At 55.9% G+C, this 16,849-nt stretch overlaps 1 protein-coding gene across 1 annotated transcript in view; it reads left to right on the forward strand.

The window, feature by feature from the left end:
- MYO1F (myosin IF) overlaps positions 1–14,045 on the forward strand; it is a 46,379-nt gene extending 32,334 nt beyond the window's left edge. Inside the window, exons 14-28 of the mRNA XM_084614307.1 lie at positions 64–231; positions 1,171–1,256; positions 2,002–2,083; positions 2,172–2,278; positions 3,154–3,252; positions 3,461–3,605; positions 4,397–4,511; positions 5,651–5,820; positions 6,342–6,487; positions 7,093–7,239; positions 7,788–7,936; positions 8,472–8,555; positions 9,388–9,589; positions 10,192–10,358; positions 13,719–14,045. Coding sequence (XP_084470433.1) covers positions 64–231; positions 1,171–1,256; positions 2,002–2,083; positions 2,172–2,278; positions 3,154–3,252; positions 3,461–3,605; positions 4,397–4,511; positions 5,651–5,820; positions 6,342–6,487; positions 7,093–7,239; positions 7,788–7,936; positions 8,472–8,555; positions 9,388–9,589; positions 10,192–10,358; positions 13,719–13,795 — 1,944 coding nt within the window. The 3' untranslated portion in view covers positions 13,796–14,045. The remainder of the gene's footprint in view (positions 1–63; positions 232–1,170; positions 1,257–2,001; positions 2,084–2,171; positions 2,279–3,153; positions 3,253–3,460; positions 3,606–4,396; positions 4,512–5,650; positions 5,821–6,341; positions 6,488–7,092; positions 7,240–7,787; positions 7,937–8,471; positions 8,556–9,387; positions 9,590–10,191; positions 10,359–13,718) is intronic.
- Positions 14,046–16,849: the final 2,804 nt, after the last annotated feature.

The raw sequence follows: 16,849 nt of genomic DNA on the forward strand, positions 1-16,849 counted from the left end.
GCAGTGAACACAGGGCCCCTCATCCACGTTCTTCCTTGCTTTTGTTTCTGCTCTTTCTCCCAGAATCCTCCTGGGATCATGAGCGTCCTCGATGACGTCTGTGCCACCATGCATGCGACGGGGGAAGGGGCGGACCAGACCCTCTTGCAGAAGCTGCAGGCGGCGGTGGGAACTCACGAGCACTTTAACAGCTGGAACTCGGGCTTCGTAATACACCACTATGCAGGCAAGGTATATTGCATGGACGCAGGGCCTAGCGACATTGTACACGGGTACACACACCAGCACGCGGGATGGATACCTGTCCGCTCACGCTGCATGGACAGGCGTCTGCATCTAATCCGATGGGAGTACACACACATCACGTGGACACAGCCGCCCACTGCATGGATACCTGGGGATATGCAGCGAATGGCTAGGAAGGGTGGTCTGGTGGATAAGCTCTTAGGGGCTGCCCTTCTGTTCAGTGTTTGTACAGCACCTAACACAGTGGGGTCCTGATCCGTGAGGGGGCTCCAAGGTGCTACGATAATACAAATAATAATAAATAGGGCACTGGGCTAGGGCTCAGGGCACCTGCTTTCAGTTTTACCTCTGCCACAGGGGTGAATCCCTCAATCTACCCTATACCTCTGTTCTCCAGCTGTAAAATGAGGATAACACCTCCCTAGCTCACAGGGGCGAGGTATGATGCGGGTATGATGGTGCGAAGGACCAGGTAAGTGCCCAGAGAGAGCGAATGATGCGCACCTGTTGCATGGATAATGTCCAGCTGTCCCATTGATTCCCGTGTATACATGTGGATATGCACCGTATGGACACATGCAGTTATTACTGCTCCGGATCCATAGACTGCATTTAGTCAGGCACCTCAGCAAAGCTGCAGTCACCTGGCATCAGAGGCATTTGTTCCAGATGCCTGATTCCAAGAGTGACGCTCGTCCTGTCATAGGGAGTGCTCCCCACAGAGAGCCTGCAAACAGGCTGTAGACCCAGCATGACCCGAGGGAATCGCTGGGGGGATAACGCGGAATAAATGCAAGAAATATGCGACCTGCTCATGGGACGTTTGACGGCAAATGTGTATTTCTTCCAAAGCACGGGGCGCTGCAGCTCATGTGACCAGTCGATCTGGTCTGCAGAGGGCTGATTTCTGACTTTTCCTTCCAGGTCTCCTATGACGTGAATGGCTTTTGTGAACGGAACCGGGACGTGCTTTTCACTGACCTGATTGAGCTCATGCAGAGCAGCGAATAGTGAGTGCCGCACTGGCCATGTAGCCGGTCCCATCACAGGGGTCTTGTTAAAGTTACTGTCCTGAGTTCTGTCTACGTGCAGCCTCCGAAAGTGCCTGAGTGCAAACTGCTGAGATGAGCCAGAGAAACGAGCCCAGCTGCACTCAGTGAGCCCTGTCCCTGCAGGGAGGAGGACAGGACAGGGCTGTGACTCCTCCCTACTCCCAGTGTGGCGCCTGGCCTTCCCAGTGGCTTTCTCTCCCCTCTGTCTCCCAAACAGCCCTTCCCCAGAGCTTAATTGAGGTTAACCCTTTGTTGGCCTCGGACAAGTGGTGTCCCAGCCCGCTGGGTTATACACTGGCCTCTGGCATAGCAGCTCGCAGGGGTCAGGCAAGCGTCTCCCCTTCATGTGCAGCATTGCGCCAGTCCATTAAGGGAGGGTGGGGCTCATCTTCCTGGGGTGCATCAGGTATTAGCTAGCGTAGGAAGCAGGACACTGGACTGGGTGGACCACTGGTTTGATCTGATAGCGCATCTCCTATCTCCCTATTCCCATCTGCTGCTGGTCAGCCCCCTTGGGAAAATTTGGGGTAAAATTCAGCCCTGGTGTAAACAGGTACAGCTCCCGTGAACTTCAACAGCAGCTGCACCTGCCTGATCCAGAGCTGAAATGAGTTCATTGAGCTGGCCAGACCCTGCCGCAGGGAGCTCCGAAACTCGGTGGGTCCCTGATGGTTTCATGCTGGTGACTTTTTCTGCCTTCTAGTGCTTTCATCCGGATGCTTTTCCCAGAAAAACTAGATGCCGACAAGAAGGGCCGACCGACCACAGCCAGCTCCAAGATCAAGGTACGACAGGAGGTTACGGGAGAGCTTCTCCCTTCCCTCGGGGAGCTGGTGAGACTGTTAACACTGTCGACGTCGGTCTTTCCAACAGAAACAGGCCAACGACCTGGTGAACACGCTCATGAAATGCACGCCACACTACATCCGCTGCATCAAACCCAATGAGACCAAGAGACCCAAGGACTGGGAGGAAAGCAGGTGAGAGAGGCCTTCGCCGTTCGTTACTTGCATTACAAGTAGCGCCTAGGGGGCCTGTTGTGCTTGGCGCTGCACATACACCTCGTGAGAGAGAGTCCCTGCCCCAAAGAGCTGATGGTCTAAACAAAGGGTGGGAGGGGAAACACCTTCTCCGAGGTCTCTGAGGAGCAAAACAGGAATGGCACCTAGGTTTCCTGAGTCAACACCAGTGCCTCCTGGGTCAGACTGCTCCTCACTGCGGGTGAGTGAGCAAGAAGCCAAAGATTAATTACTAGGCAGCTCCAGGGGACTGCCCGCAGATCCAGAAAAACCGTTTATCTGCACACAAAAAAACCCAAAAACCCACTTTGATGGGTGTCAGGCATTTCATCTGTTCGGGTGCTTTGGACAACCCCACGATCCTCATCTTTCGGGGCCTAATTGCCTTTATGAACCTGGCCCCTATGAGCCAAAATTTAATTGAAAATGAGTCTCTTCTGAAAATAGGCTTGCACTCCTAAGTCCCTGAAGCCCTTTTGAAAATTTCACATGAGGTTTTTTCTCTCTCTCGTTTCTGTGATTCCGGACAGGGTTAATACTAATAATAATAATTTTATACAGCGCTTGTCATCGGTAGATCTCAAAGCTTTTACAGAGGGGGAAACTGAGGCACAGAGCCCACAGCCAACCAGCAGGCCAGGCTTATGCAAACACTCACATATGCTCCTCCATACATGCACACACTCACATTCCTACACCTGCATGTACATGCCCACCCCCACGTTGCCAGCAAGACTCGGCAAAATCCAGGTGGCACCCCTCCAGTCCGAGAGTCCATCCGCAGGGCGCGTCGGTCACCTGCGCTGAGCGTCTCTCTTCCCCTCATCGCTTTTCAGGGTGAAGCACCAAGTGGAATATCTGGGGCTGAAAGAGAACATCCGCGTACGCAGGGCAGGATTTGCCTATCGCCGGGTGTTTCACAAGTTTCTACAAAGGTAAGGCCATCTCCGTGAGTGCTGCAGGGCCCCCCCCCCCCCGGCACGGTGCCCTCTGCCAAGGCTGGGCCCCCACCCACTGCGCCAGGAATCAGTGCAGCTAGATCCTCACCTGGCCTGGGAGCTCCAGAGAGGACCTCTTGTTTCTGAAGGCATCTGAGCTGCAGTCACCGGAAGCCCGTCAGCTAACCTGCCCCTTTCCTGGCAGGTACGCCATCCTGACGGCGGAGACGTGGCCGTGCTGGCGCGGGGACGAGCGCCAGGGTGTGCAGCACTTGCTGCGGTCTGTTAACATGGATGCCGACCAGTATCAGATGGGCCGAAGCAAGATCTTTGTCAAGAACCCAGAATCGGTAAGTGTCCCTGCTCCGGCCCATCTCCCCTAAGACTGGAGCTGCCTGCTGCAATGTGGGTTCACCCATTGCCCCCCAAGGATTATCAAGGATTTGGGGCGGGGGGGGGGCAATGGATGTGCTAAGCAGCCCCCATAAAATCACCCGACTCCAGCCAGCACAGATGCCGGAAGGGGTAGCCGGTCACCAGCCATCGCCATGAAATTGGGGCAAAGGGCCTCCCGCCTGGTCTCAGTGACTCTGTGTTGCTCTTTCCCAGGGCTGCCCTGCAGCTAATGGGTGGAACATCAGCAGAGGGGATCTAAGGAATGACAAAGCATTTCCAAGAGAGGAGGGTTCTGCAGAGAGCTCCCGGGCTCGTTAATTTTGGGGTAAACACCCAACAGTAGAGGGTGCAAAAAAAAACGTGAACCGAATCGGTGTCAAATGTTTTCATCAATTTCCCCAGCCTTTGGCTTACAGGGGCTCAGCTGATGGGTAGAAGGGAGGAGGCTTTGGGGAGGCTGCAATTCTGGTTCCCACCCCCCGTGGGGAATGAAGAAAACTGGGCGCAGCCCCTGTAAAGCCAGCTTGGTGACCTCTATCATCCAGCGCAACCTAGAGGGAGTGATCGCTGATACAGAGAGAGGTTTAGATGAGATAGAAACCTGCCTGTCTGTCCGTCTTTCGACTCACACCATTTCTGCAGCCCCTAAGGAGAGCACGGGTTGGCCTCTGTCTTGCGACCCCGTCTCTGCATAGGTCTGGCTGGGTCTCACGCTCCCTGTGCGTTTGTGTTTTTCTGCCACCAGCTCTTTCTGCTGGAGGAGATGCGGGAGCGGAAGTTTGATGGCTTTGCCCGCGTTATCCAGAAGGCCTGGCGGAAGCACATCGCCATCCGAAAGTACGAACAGATGCGAGAGGAGGGTAAGAGGGCCGAGAGCTGTGCCAGCAGACCCAGGGCGGGAAATTCTGTGGAGACACTGAGCAGGGAGCTGATACAACCTGGGGTAAAGTGCACTTAGCCCGGCTGGGCGTTCCACCTTCTCGCCTGCTGGATTGCACAGGGAGGAGCAGCTGGGGAGCCATTTGCGGGCGGGGGACAAGCAGGCAGGGCACAAAGTTAGCCCTTGCCAACTTTTGTCAAGGCCTTTTAATACATTTTTGTTTAAAAAGCAATATATCTAGCATTTGGGGGACTGGGAAGCAGAACTCCTGGGTTCTATTCCTGGCTGTGGGTCTGGATTGAGAGAAGTGGGAAGCAGGACTCCTGGGTTCTATTCCTGGCTGTGGGTCTGGATTGAGAGAAGTGGGAAGCAGGACGCCTGGGTTCTATTCCTGGCTCTGGGAGGGAGAGAGGTAGGGGAGTGGGAGGCAGGAATCCTTAGCTCTTTTACAAGCTTTCTGTGATTTCTTCTGTGTTTTCCGGAAAGCCACTTATTTCTCCATGCCTCTGTTTCCGCTGGGGTGATAAGAAGCTTAATTAATTAATAAACGTTTGTAACGTAATATGGACGTGCAGGTATTCCTACCTGTACTACTAATACCACTGCAGATGTTTACTAATACTCTCAAATTGTTCACGCCAAAAGCGAAAGGAGATATACAAGCACCTAAAATGATGGTGCAAAGAAGGCCAGGCATGCACTCCCATTCCACAACACAAGCATTAGAGGGTAGTCAGCATCGTTAAAAGTTGACAAGCTTCAAACAGCTAAAAGAAAACACTTTATGTGACTTATAATTAACCTGTGGAACTTGCTGCTGCAGGATGTTGTTGAGCCAGCAGCTCAGTGAGATGGGACATTTATATGACCAAGAATAGCACTTGCAGTTAGAATAGCTAGGACAAAAATCCCATGAGCTATAAATCCTCAGGCTTCAGGTCATACACTGTGGGTCAGGAAGATATGTCCACCCCCATGGCATAGGGTTACACAGTGAAGTATTCTGTGGACTTTTAACACCATCCTCTGAAAGCATCCAACACAGGGACGACATACCTGCCTGGACGGGTCACTGACCCGCTCTGTGACTGACTCTTGTTGATGTGTGTCCCTGCCCAGCTTCCCACATCCTGTACAATTTCAAGGAGAGGAGGAAGAACAGCATCAACCGGAATTTTGTGGGCGATTATCTGGGCATGGAGGACAGGCCTGAGCTGCGTCAGTTCATGGGGAAGAGGGAGCGGATAGACTTCGCTGACTCGGTCACCAAGTACGACCGGAGATTCAAGGTAACTGGACTCATCCGGGGCTGGGGGCAGGGGCCAGCGGAATTCCTCCTCCTCTCAGAAAGGGAGAGGCAAATCCCAGGCTGCGCTGTAGGGACGGGAGAGTCCTCTCAAGGGCCCTGCTGTCCGTGGGATCCCATACCCATTCCTCCGGCAGGGCTGCAGTCGGTCAGATCTCAGATGTGTCCATTGCTCCCTCCCCGGGAGCTGGCAGCTGCTGGGTTTTGAAAATGGGCTCTGCTTCCCCTTGCCCAGATGGAAACAGAGAGAGATTTTGGAGGGGCGTGGGAGCGGGGTGGGAATTCTCCCCTTCTGAAATCTGCAGACAGTTATTGGTTTAACCACTTCTGCCCCAGCAATGACCCTAAAGTGCTGGCCTCCCCTCCCCAGCTTCGCCCGCTGTTGCCCTGGGGTCGCCGGTGCTGCTCCCTGTGAGACGTGGCAATTGACTCCCCGGGGTCGGTCCAGGCTTCTCCCACTGTCGCTCACCTCCCCTCATACTGCTGCCCCATCTCTCTCCGCAGCCCATCAAGCGTGACTTCATCCTGACCCCCAAGTACTTCTACCTGATTGGCCGTGAGAAGGTCAAAAAGGGTCCCGAGAAAGGCCAGATCAAGGAGGTGCTGAAGAAGAAGGTGGAGATCCAGGCAATCTGCAGAGTCTCGCTCAGGTGACCCCTGCAGCTGCCAGGGCCCCTAGTAGCCTGGACCTCACCCACCCCCACAGCCCCCTGTAAGGTCTTGGGACCACAAATATGGGTCTGGTTGCATGTGGGCATAGTGACTCCTCCTCCAGAAGTCCTCAGCTTCACCCCCCACCACCAGGGAACCAACCCACTGCTATGGCCTCAGCCCTATGGGCACCCAGCTCAACCCCTCCTACCAATGCCCCGGGCCCACAGCACGGGGCGCATTGGTGGGCGGGCTCTCCTGCTGTCCTTTCCAGTGTCTCCCTTCTTCCTGGTGGCCACCCCGCATTTTGCAAGAACTTCTCCAAAGCCTCAGGGCCAGCGTGGCAGCCGTGGACACTTCCCTGTCCCTGCTGGAGATGAAGACATCACAGACCGGGGTGGGGGTGCAAGGAAGGGGTTGCAGGGGGAGGCCCCAGGCAAAGCGTCACAGTCCGTGGACACCCCTACAACCAGGGGCAGCTTCACAAATTGACAGCTCCCTGGCCCTTGTGGCCTCCAGATGGGTCCGTGTGGCCTCCAGCCAGCCCTAGGGTTCCTCCCAGCTGGGCTCTGACACCCTCTTCTCTGGTTCTTTGTCTGGCCAGCACGAGGCAGGACGACTTCTTCATCCTCCACGAGGAGGAAGCCGACAGCTTCCTGGAGTCCATCTTTAAGACCGAGCTCATCAGCCTGCTGTGTAAACGCTACGAGGAGCTGACCCAGCGCAAGATGCAGCTCAGCTTCGCTGACACGTGAGCGGCGGTGGGGCAGGGCCGGGGGGTGGGGGGGTGCAGCTGGGGCCAATCTGCCCCTCGGCTCCACCAACGTATTAGAGAGCCCAGTGTTCCCAGCGCTGGGAGGAGCATGGGGGCTACTGGTTCGAGGGGCGGGGGGATTGGGAGGCAGGACTCCTGGGTTCTATTCCCAGCCCTGAGAGGGGAGTGGGGGCTACTGGTTAGAGTGGGGGGGCGGATTGGGAGGCAGGACTCCTGGGTTCTATTCCCAGCCCTGAGACGGGAGTGGGGGCTACTGGTTAGAGTGGGGGGGGGGGCGGATTGGGAGGCAGGACTCCTGGGTTCTATTCCCAGCTCTGGGAGGGGAGTGGGGTTGTAGAATGGCTGGTGGGGGAAGTCATTATTTTAGTCTGGGGGCTCTGTGGGTAATTAGGGGAAGCCTGTGACCCTGATTTGTCAAGTTCAATGGCACTAGGGCTTTTCAAACAAAGACTCCCCCCCCCGCCAGGTGTGGGGGACCCCGGTTGAACCCTGAGCCCTGACAGCCTTTCTCCCCACTTGCTCAGACTACAGTTCCGGGTGAAGAAGGTCGGGTGGGGTGGGGGCGGCACCCGCAGCGTGACATTCCTGAGGGGCCAGGGCGACGTGGCCGTCTTCAAAGCAGGAGGCAAGACCCTGACCATCAGCATCGGGGACGGGCTCCCCAAGAACTCCAGTGAGTGTCTGCGGCAGGTCCTGGGCTTTGCACTCAGGGGGCTGTTCTGCAATTAGCGTGGGCTGCTGGGAAGGTGCCTCTTTGGAGTCCCAGCACCCCCCCGTTTCTGCGCCCTGGTCTTGTTGTCCCGAGCGCTTGCACGGAATCAGGCCCTTTGTTCCAACACCGACTGCAGGCCCTTCCAGCTGCACGATGGTGCCCCTCCCTAACAGCAGCATAGGCCCACCTGGAAACCCGCTGCGAGCCGGGTTGGCAGGGGTTCCGCTCAGCGCCTGGCGTCCTGCACTCCCCAGTCGTTGGGGTCAGGAGGAATGTCACACAATTTGGGCTTCTGGTCTCTGTCCCGCATGGCTAAAGTGGAGGGGGGGGGGGCAGGGAGGCAGGACGCATGGGTTCTATCCCCAGCTCTGGGAGGGCAGTGATGTCTAGTGGTTAGAGCGGGGGGGAGGGAGGGGGACAGGGAGGCAGGACGCCTGGGTTCTATTATGAGCCTGGGACCAGCCCCCATCCACCCTGCTCTCTTCTGTCCCAACAGAGCCCACTAAGAAAGGGATCCAGCAGAGCAGAGGCCACCGCAAGCAACCAGCGCCCTCCAGAAGTGCCCCACAAGCCCCCAGAGGTGAGACGGACAGAGCCAAAGGGGGGCACTGCCTCAGGGGCCATCCCCAGGCAAACCTTCGGGGGTGGGGGTGGGCAGGAATGAGTGGCTCTGGGGATTGAGACGGGGGATACAGAAGTTTGCTCCTTGGCACCCAAAGCTGTCGCCATCTGATGGCTGTTGAGTGGCACATATGAAATGAGTTGCTAGTTCTCAGACCAGCCCCTGTTGAGCAGGTGACCCTGTTGCAAAAAACAACTATCTCAGATGGTTCTGGCTGACAGGCCTGGTGCCAGTCTCCGCAGAGGGGCCGAGCTTTGGCTACGGACGCTGAGCTCCTATCTCAGCCCTGCGCAGCCCAGGTCAGAGGCGGCAGCTTGCCTTGAGCTGTCCCTCTTCGGTGGAGAACTTAGAGGGCTGTCTCCAGTGCTGTGAATTCAGCCCCAAAGCTCACATTAAAGGGGCAAGATTGGGCAAAGGCACTTCAGCAGAGCCCCTATACTCGCACCCCCATTTCGGAAGTGTGCTGAGTGTCCACGGAGCCTCCGAGGGGTTAATTCAAGTCAGAGAATAGATTCAGGGAAGATTAGGGGTGGAAGAGACCTCTGGAGGTCATCTAGTCCTGGGCTTTACCTTTTCAGATGGAAAAGGCAGCGGGCCCAGTGGCCAGCAGCCCCTGGATTGGGAATCAGGACAACCGGAATCTAGTCCTGGCTTGGCCACTGACTCAGATTCCCTGTCTGGGAAATGGGATACATAAGGCTGCGGCACGTAGATCTACGGATGGCACTGGCTGGCTGGCTGGGTGGGAAGTATTCCTGGGTAACCGATCCCCGTCTGGTGGTTCTTTCAGGGACCTGCAGGAACGGAGCTGCCCAGTTCCCCCGTAATGACAACAGGCAGCGGGAGCAGATGTACTCCACGACCCAGAAACAGGCGCGGGGGCCTCCCTCCGCCATGCTGCCCAAACAGGGCATGAGCCACAGGACCAGGGCACGACCCCCCTCTGAGCAAAACTTGGAGTTCCTGAATGTGCCCGACCAAGGGGTGGCAGGGTAGGTTTTGCAAAAGTCGGGCCCCTCTTGCCAGCCTGTTCGAGATACTGCGTGCTACCACTCCCTGGGTCCTCCCTGGCCTCGGAGCTGGGCACTGGGACATTTCCTCTCCTCTTTCTAATCAGCTCCCTCCTGCTGCATTCATCCGTGACACAGCACAGCCTGCCCATTCATCACAGTGCGGGAGATCAGCATCACATCTCCAGCCCCGGGCTGTGTGACCTTGCAGAGAGGATCCAAGAGGCTGTTTAGAAAGAGAGTTTCTGTCACATCCTTCTCCCCTGCAGCTTTACCCCCTGGGTGGTGACCCTACCAGCTCCCATGCAGCCTGGGAATGGGAGACTTCGGGAGGGAAAGTCCAGACAATGGCACTAGGGAATAAGCAAAGAGCGTTCTAACCTGTGTGCCCCTCTGGAAAGCCTCTTTCCCTTTTGGATGCTCGGGGTCAGGGGAATCCACCCACAGGAGCTTGTGACCCTCCTGCCCTTGGAAGGGAAAGGTAGCCAGCTGTGCGTTCTGGGTCCCCACTGCCCTGTTCCTGCCGCATTCTGCTGCTGCACGGACCACGCTGAGCCGGTGCCTTTTGTTCTTTGCCCCTCTAGCATGCAGAGGAAGAGAAGCATGAATCAGCGGCCCCCTCCGGCAGGACGCCCCAAGCCCGAGCCCAAGGTCACCGGCCCACGCTGCCAAGCTCTGTATCAGTACATCGGGCAGGACGTGGATGAGCTCAGCTTCAACGTCGGGGACGTCATAGACATCCTGCTGGAAGGTACGTATGAGGCACCTGCTGCCCGCCCCCCACCCCGTGTCATACACCTGAGCAGGGGCAGGCAGTGCAGCCCAGTGGGCAAAGGGATGTAAGGAAAGGAGAGGAGTCTATGGACGCAGCAACCCCGCCTTGGTGTAGCATCCTTCCTCCTCTGCAAGCTGGGCTGCCAGGGAATCCGAAGGTGTCTCTGTGGCTGATTAGCCACGTCCTCGTGTCTTTAGAGATCCCTCCTGCTCTGGGTCTTGGCAATACACAAGCCATCAGCAGGGATGTCCAAAGAGTGTGGGATTCTGCTCAGTGCAGGTGGCCTTGGCATGAGGAACGTGGCTTTGTCAGCTAGCTGGGACACCCTCTTCCCTATCCCGTGTGGCCTTTGCTCTGGGTGATGGGACATTACACACTTTTTGGCTGCCCACTTAGCAGCTTTGCATAGTTCTCGGACTCTCTTGGGAGCCTTTTCCATTGCTTAGTTGTTTAAGAACTTCTCAATAGGCACCTTAGGAACATGCTCATCTCGATTATCCTCCGCCATCGGGGCTTCAGTGCCAGCCACTTGTGCTGTCATGAGCAACACGTTACGCACTGGCCGTCCGGCTGGTTTATCGTCAGTATATCGCTGTATGCGTGGAGGGTTAATGCAGCACCGGCTCTTTGCCTGTTCATTGTGTAAGGGGGGACTGTTGCCCCCTTACTAACAGTCAAGTGCGGGTGTTTTACTTGCTAGCTCCCAGTACTAAAAAGGGGGAAGGGTCGATGGGGAATGGGTGGATGGGGATGACAGCCCCCAGGAACAATGCGGAGAGGCCAATGCTCCAGGTCAGCCAGAATGACAGGGCAAGCCGGCTAATCAGGGAGTCAGGAGGCCAGGGAGGTCCCGTCCCTCAGTGTGAGCTGGATTTGCCTGGGTCAGACAGAGTGGGGCCGAGCTAAGGAGAAAGCAGGGGCCCGAGCTAAGCTGGGGAGCAGAGCTGGGCCAGATCCAGAGGGACCAGAGGCACAGCCCAGAGAGAGCAGACCCTGTCCTGGGAGCAGAGCTGCAGCCCCAAAGCCAGAGGCACAGCCCAGAGAGAGCAGACCCTGTCCTGGGAGCAGAGCTGCAGCCCCAAAGCCAGAGGCACAGCCCAGAGAGAGCAGACCCTGTCCTGGGAGCAGAGCTGCAGCCCCAAAGCCAGAGGCACAGCCCAGAGAGAGCAGACCCTGTCCTAGGAGCAGAGCTGCAGCAACCAGAGCCAGAGGGGCCAGAGAAGCAGCCCAGGGAGCAGGTCAGTGCTGGGAGCAGAGTCACAGAAGCAGCCGGCAGAGCAGACCTGCCCTGGGAGCAGAGCTGCAGCCCCAAAGCCAGAGGGGCCAAGAAGCAGCCCAGGGAGCTGGAGGCAGAGCAGCAGCAGCGGTGCAGAGACCGAGTGGTGGGGCTGGGGCTGGAGCAGTCCGGAGCTGGGTGCAGTGAGCAGCGGAGGAGAGCGAGGGGGACCCTGGGCAGCGGGCCCAGCACAGGGAGACGCCTCAGCCAAGAGGCTCTGCAGGCCAGGCTTGGATCGTAACCCCGACAGGGCGGGGGCGACACAGGGCAGAAGGGTCCTGCCACTTAGAGCCTGAGAGCGTGTGGCCACCGCCAGAGCGAGTGTCCAACCCACAGCATCCCTGCAGCACGGCCAGGGCCTGAGCAGGAGGCCTGGGACTTACGAGGAACAGACTGTGAACTGCCCTGATGTTCCAGAGACACTGTTTGTGATGTTCCCTGCCACCGAGCGGGGTGATGTGTTTCCTTTAACCTTTCCCATTTCCCCTTATTCTTTTTCAAGTTAATTGTTGATTAAATAACTTGCATTTGCTTTAACTTGTATGTAATGGTCAGTGGGTCAGAGAAGTGTCCAGGGCAGAGAGAGTACCCCGGAGTGGGGACGCCCTAGCCCCTGTCCTAGGTGACCACAGCAGGGTTGGGGGTCGAGCCCCCCAGGAATCCTGGGCCCAGCCTTGTTGGGGTTACAAGGACTCTGCCAGACAGGAGAGGGGAAGGGGAGTCCTCAAGGGCAGGGAGGCCACTGGGTAAAGGAGGGGGGAGCGAGGACTCAGATCCTTTCGCTAGCCCACTTCACCGGGGTCGTGCAGAAGCCAGGAAAGTTCCCCACAAGAGCGGGACTATTCCCCCGCTTACAATTGCACCATCATAAAGCAGAGGAGAAACCCACCACATGGCTTGGGTTGGATCCTTATGTCAGGCACATTCCAAATGCTCCCTCTCCGCCCACCAGGGCATTGGCCTGAGGAGTAGCTGCTTCACCTCACAGTCACGTGAGAGGCTTCTGTCTAGGTAAAGGAACCTGGACATGGCGCCCAACAGAGTATCGCTTAACTGGGTGACAGTGGAGGATATGGGTCACCTGCAGACAGATGCCTCAGATGGACAAAAAGACTAAAGAACCAAAAGGAAGAATCAAGACCAAAGAACTTAGCAGAAGCATAGAACCTGTTTGCAGAGACTGGAAAATGTAATGGAGCCATCGGTGCAACCATCAGGGAGTATTTCCATCTCGGGGTCCCTGCTGCCCTTCGTACCAGCTGACTGTGCTGTACTGAATGCCTATTCACTTGTTCAGGAGTGGGACCCTCCATGGACAAGCAGAGCAACACAGGGCTGAGGACACACCCTGGCTTCCTGCCTCTGACCAAGGAACCAGCTGAATTGTCATGTACAATCGTCTTCCCCGTGTTGTGGTCGTGGAATTAACACACGATGTCGGAGAAGTGTGAACTACCAAGGACAATCTGACTTCCCCAGGGAGTCTGCTCATAGCCTCAGAGGTCTTTGCTTGCTCCCTGGGAGCCGCTGCGAGGGGTTGGTGATGTGTGCAGTTGTATTTCCATAGCTGGCTGGCATGCGATCTGTTTGGAGAACATTTCACTCGTCGATTTCTAAGGCCAGACGGGATGGATACAGTTCTGTCTTCTGACCTCCTGTGTAACCCAGGCCAGAGAACTTCAACACAGGCCATAGGATTTTGTCAGATGGCTAATGGTTTTGCCAGGGTGGTAATCTTGCTGGTTAAGGTTAAATTGGACAATAGTTTCTAACCCCTTCCTGAAAAGGGATGAGTAACAATCCTTAAAAGGGCTGCTTTCTTAGCCAGGTGGCTACTGAGCTACGTACTGGGTTTGGGCCGTACCCATATAGGCTTGCTACGGTGAGCCATGGGTACATGTACCACTCTGCCATGCAGCTCACCAAACAAACACAGACATGTACCCAGCTCTCTGCCTCTCGCCCACCCCTGCCCGAGTAAGATGGAGATTGCAGGGCATGCCAACAGCACTGCTCTTGCCCTGCATTGAATAATAATGATCCCGTCAATTTTTTTCCAGATCCCTCTGGATGGTGGAAAGGTCGGCTTCATGGCAAAGAAGGGCTCTTCCCTGGGAATTACGTGAAGAAGATCTGAGCAAGCCTCAGTCTGCAGGCTGCCCAGGCGGGTGGAGCAGAGAGAGAGACAAATGAATTCATCCAACCTCATCTTCTGATCAAGAGAAAACAGACCCTGCCCAGTGAGCACCGGCTCCCCTTCCCGACTGGGCTGGGGAGAGCAGCTGCAGGCCAGATGTGTAGCAGATGGACAGCTCTTCAACAGCCAAGCATGGTGCAGAGACTATGGCACGAGCGTTGTTTGGATTTCCAGACGCTGGCGTTGTCAGTTATGCTTGTATTTAAAGTTGGGTGGGTGGGTGGGGGCAGAGTTAACTCCAGATGGCTGCTGGCAGCTGCTTGTTGTGCCCTTCTGCTGAAGCTGCCATTTTACCGAGTGCTTCGACTCCCTTTCCGGTTTCCTTTCCCTTGCGGTGTGGCTCTGCTGCCCAGCCCGAGCTGCTGCTCTGCTGTTGTCCGTGACCTGGAGCCACATTGCGTTGTCCACGGAAGTCACCTGCACTGATTTCTGTCGCGAGTTAAGATTGTAAGCTCTTGGGAGCAGGGACTGGCTCTTTGTTACACATCTGTGCAGCTCCTAGCACGGCGGGACAGGAAGAGGACAAATAGTAAGTAAGAATGATGTTGCCCTCACTTATAGCAGTGGTGACTTTGACCGTGTGACTTGGCACACCGCGCTCATACATTGTTGCTGTTGCACAGTGAATCCTGAACCCGGAGCTGTGAGGAAAGCAGAGATGGGGGATCCGAAATTTCAGCCATGGTTAATCCCAGCAATGGTTAACGACTGATTTCCTCAGGGCCCCCTGCAGTGATATAGAAACTCTTGCCTTCCAACCTGGGACCAACACAATGGGGATGCTCTTCTGAGACTGCACAGTTACCTCAAAGAAGACGATTCTGTATCTAGATTTTGCTGGAGGGGGTGGAGCAAGGAAACCGGCCATTCTCCAAAGATGGCGCAGGTACAGTCTCCTTTCGATACGTCTGAGCAGCGCAACGTTAGGCTGAACTGCTCGGGCAAACCATGTGGGCCCCACGGGGGATCTGGATGCGTATTCGTCAGGGAATTCTAACAACGCTACCTCCGGAAAAGCACGGGCTGTGCGAGAACCTGGGCAACCTGGTGTCACAGAACCGTGTGCGTGTGTTGCTGTTATCTGACTACCTGGGGAAAGAGTCACGGGGAATATTTAGCAGAAGTGCTGCGAGCCAATTATTCTCTGGGGAGGGGAATTTATTTTCAGGCAAGTCCGGTCTCATGGCCCTGGTTGACTGGGATGCTCCAAAAGCACTGGCTCAACCGATGTAGGGATTTGTCATGGCTAATAAAGAGCTTGGACTGCCCCAAATTAGCAGATCAATAAAGGGAGAATTTTGCTTTCTTTTGTATGCTGGGCTGAGTGTGAATGGATGCTCATCTTATATCGTCAGAGGATTTCTGGTGGGCAGCCTGTGTTGATTTATCTTCGTCAGTCTCATCCCTAGTAAAGCAGGAAACACAGACTGAAGCTGAAACAAAATTGTTCCGAATTTGCATTGTTCTTCCCGTGCAAATGTCACCTTCAGGATCTGGGAAATGGGTTTTGTTGTTTTTCTCCGCATGGGTTGAAAGCGTCTCAGCTCACACCCTCAGCACTTCGGCTGGATATTGTTTCACACTCAGTTGCTGAGTGGTTTTTGTTGAGAACCAAGGTGGCAAAACTGTCCTTGTGGGTTGGCTAAAACTTTTTCCTCGTTCCTGTTCTTTTCTGACCTGACATCCGTGTAAACGGGGAGTGGGAGTCTCTGCGGGTGGCCGGTAAGACCTGGGCCCGCACAGGTAGTGTGGGATGTTCTGCTGTAGGTCTCCCACAAGTTGTTCCACTCTAACTAAATCACTGAATAACCCAATATTAATTGGGCCAGAGAAGGCGCAAGAATCGCTCTAGCCCAGTGCTAAGGGGCCTCACCTGGGAGGTAGCAGATCCCTTCTCATCGGGCAGAGCGGAGATTTGAATTGCGGGAGGGGGATGTCCCAGGTGAGTGCCCTAACTGCTGATCTCAAGGCTGCAAGGGAGGGCAGGCTGCCTTTGCCTCCTTGTTGCTCTTTTATGTGGTGTTAGGCAGCCTCCGAGCATGTCGATTGCACATAAGTTAGGGGGCATAGGTGCTGACTTTCTAATGTGCCAGGGGGTGCTCCCCAAGGCCCCACCCCTTCCTCTGGGCACACCCCGCTCCTCCCCCTTGCCTCCCCCAGCGCCTCCTTGCTCCCCCCCCCCCCGCTGATCAGTGGGGCAGGCGGGAGGCGCTGGGCAGAGGCTGATGTTCAGCACTCAGCTTTTCCTGTGGGTGCTCCGGGGCCTAAGGCAAGCAGCACCTGTCATTCCCAGTTTGTGGCTTGCAAGCAGCGATGGGGGAATGGGGCTTAGGACATATCCCGCTCCTTGGCATCTCCCAGTGGCTAGCGTAGGCAGCTCCCTGCTCTGCATGCTGGCTGTTTTGGCACCTATCACACAGGGCCCGTAGGCACCCAGCTCAGGCTTTGTAGGGCCCGGTGTTGTTTCTGTGAGTTTCCAGGGAGATGTTTGCAGGCTCAGTGTCACAATGCCTAAGTCTCTTTGTGGGTCGGGGCCTCACCTGCTGGGCTATTCCGTGTGCTGTAAAGACCGGGCTCTTTTTCAGCACTGACAACTTGTGCTCTCCCCTCGTCTCTCCTCTTCTCAGGGTCTTACGCTGTTTGCTACAAGGTGGCAATCTAATAATTAGCTCATCTTATCCATAGATCTCAAAGCCCCTTCAAAATAGGTTAGTAGCATTAGCTCCCTTGTACTGCTGGGGAAACTGAGGCACAGAGCGGGGCAGTGACGTGCCTAAGGTCCCCAAGCCGACCTGTGGCGGAGCCAGGAATAGAATCCTGGTCTCCTGAGTCCCAGAACAGCACTCTGTCCACTAGGAGGAACTGTTTCTTTTTTGCAAGACCTCTCGTGATGTCTGCAGAAGCCTGAAAGATGGGCATGAATGCAGGAAGGCCTGAGCAGAGGGAAGCGTGAATCTGGAGGAACCCCAACATAACTATCTCTTCCTGACCCCC

Source organism: Lepidochelys olivacea, assembly GCF_965140295.1.
Source record: "Lepidochelys olivacea isolate rLepOli2 genome assembly, chromosome: 25".
NCBI classification, from domain to species: Eukaryota; Metazoa; Chordata; order Testudines; family Cheloniidae; genus Lepidochelys; species Lepidochelys olivacea.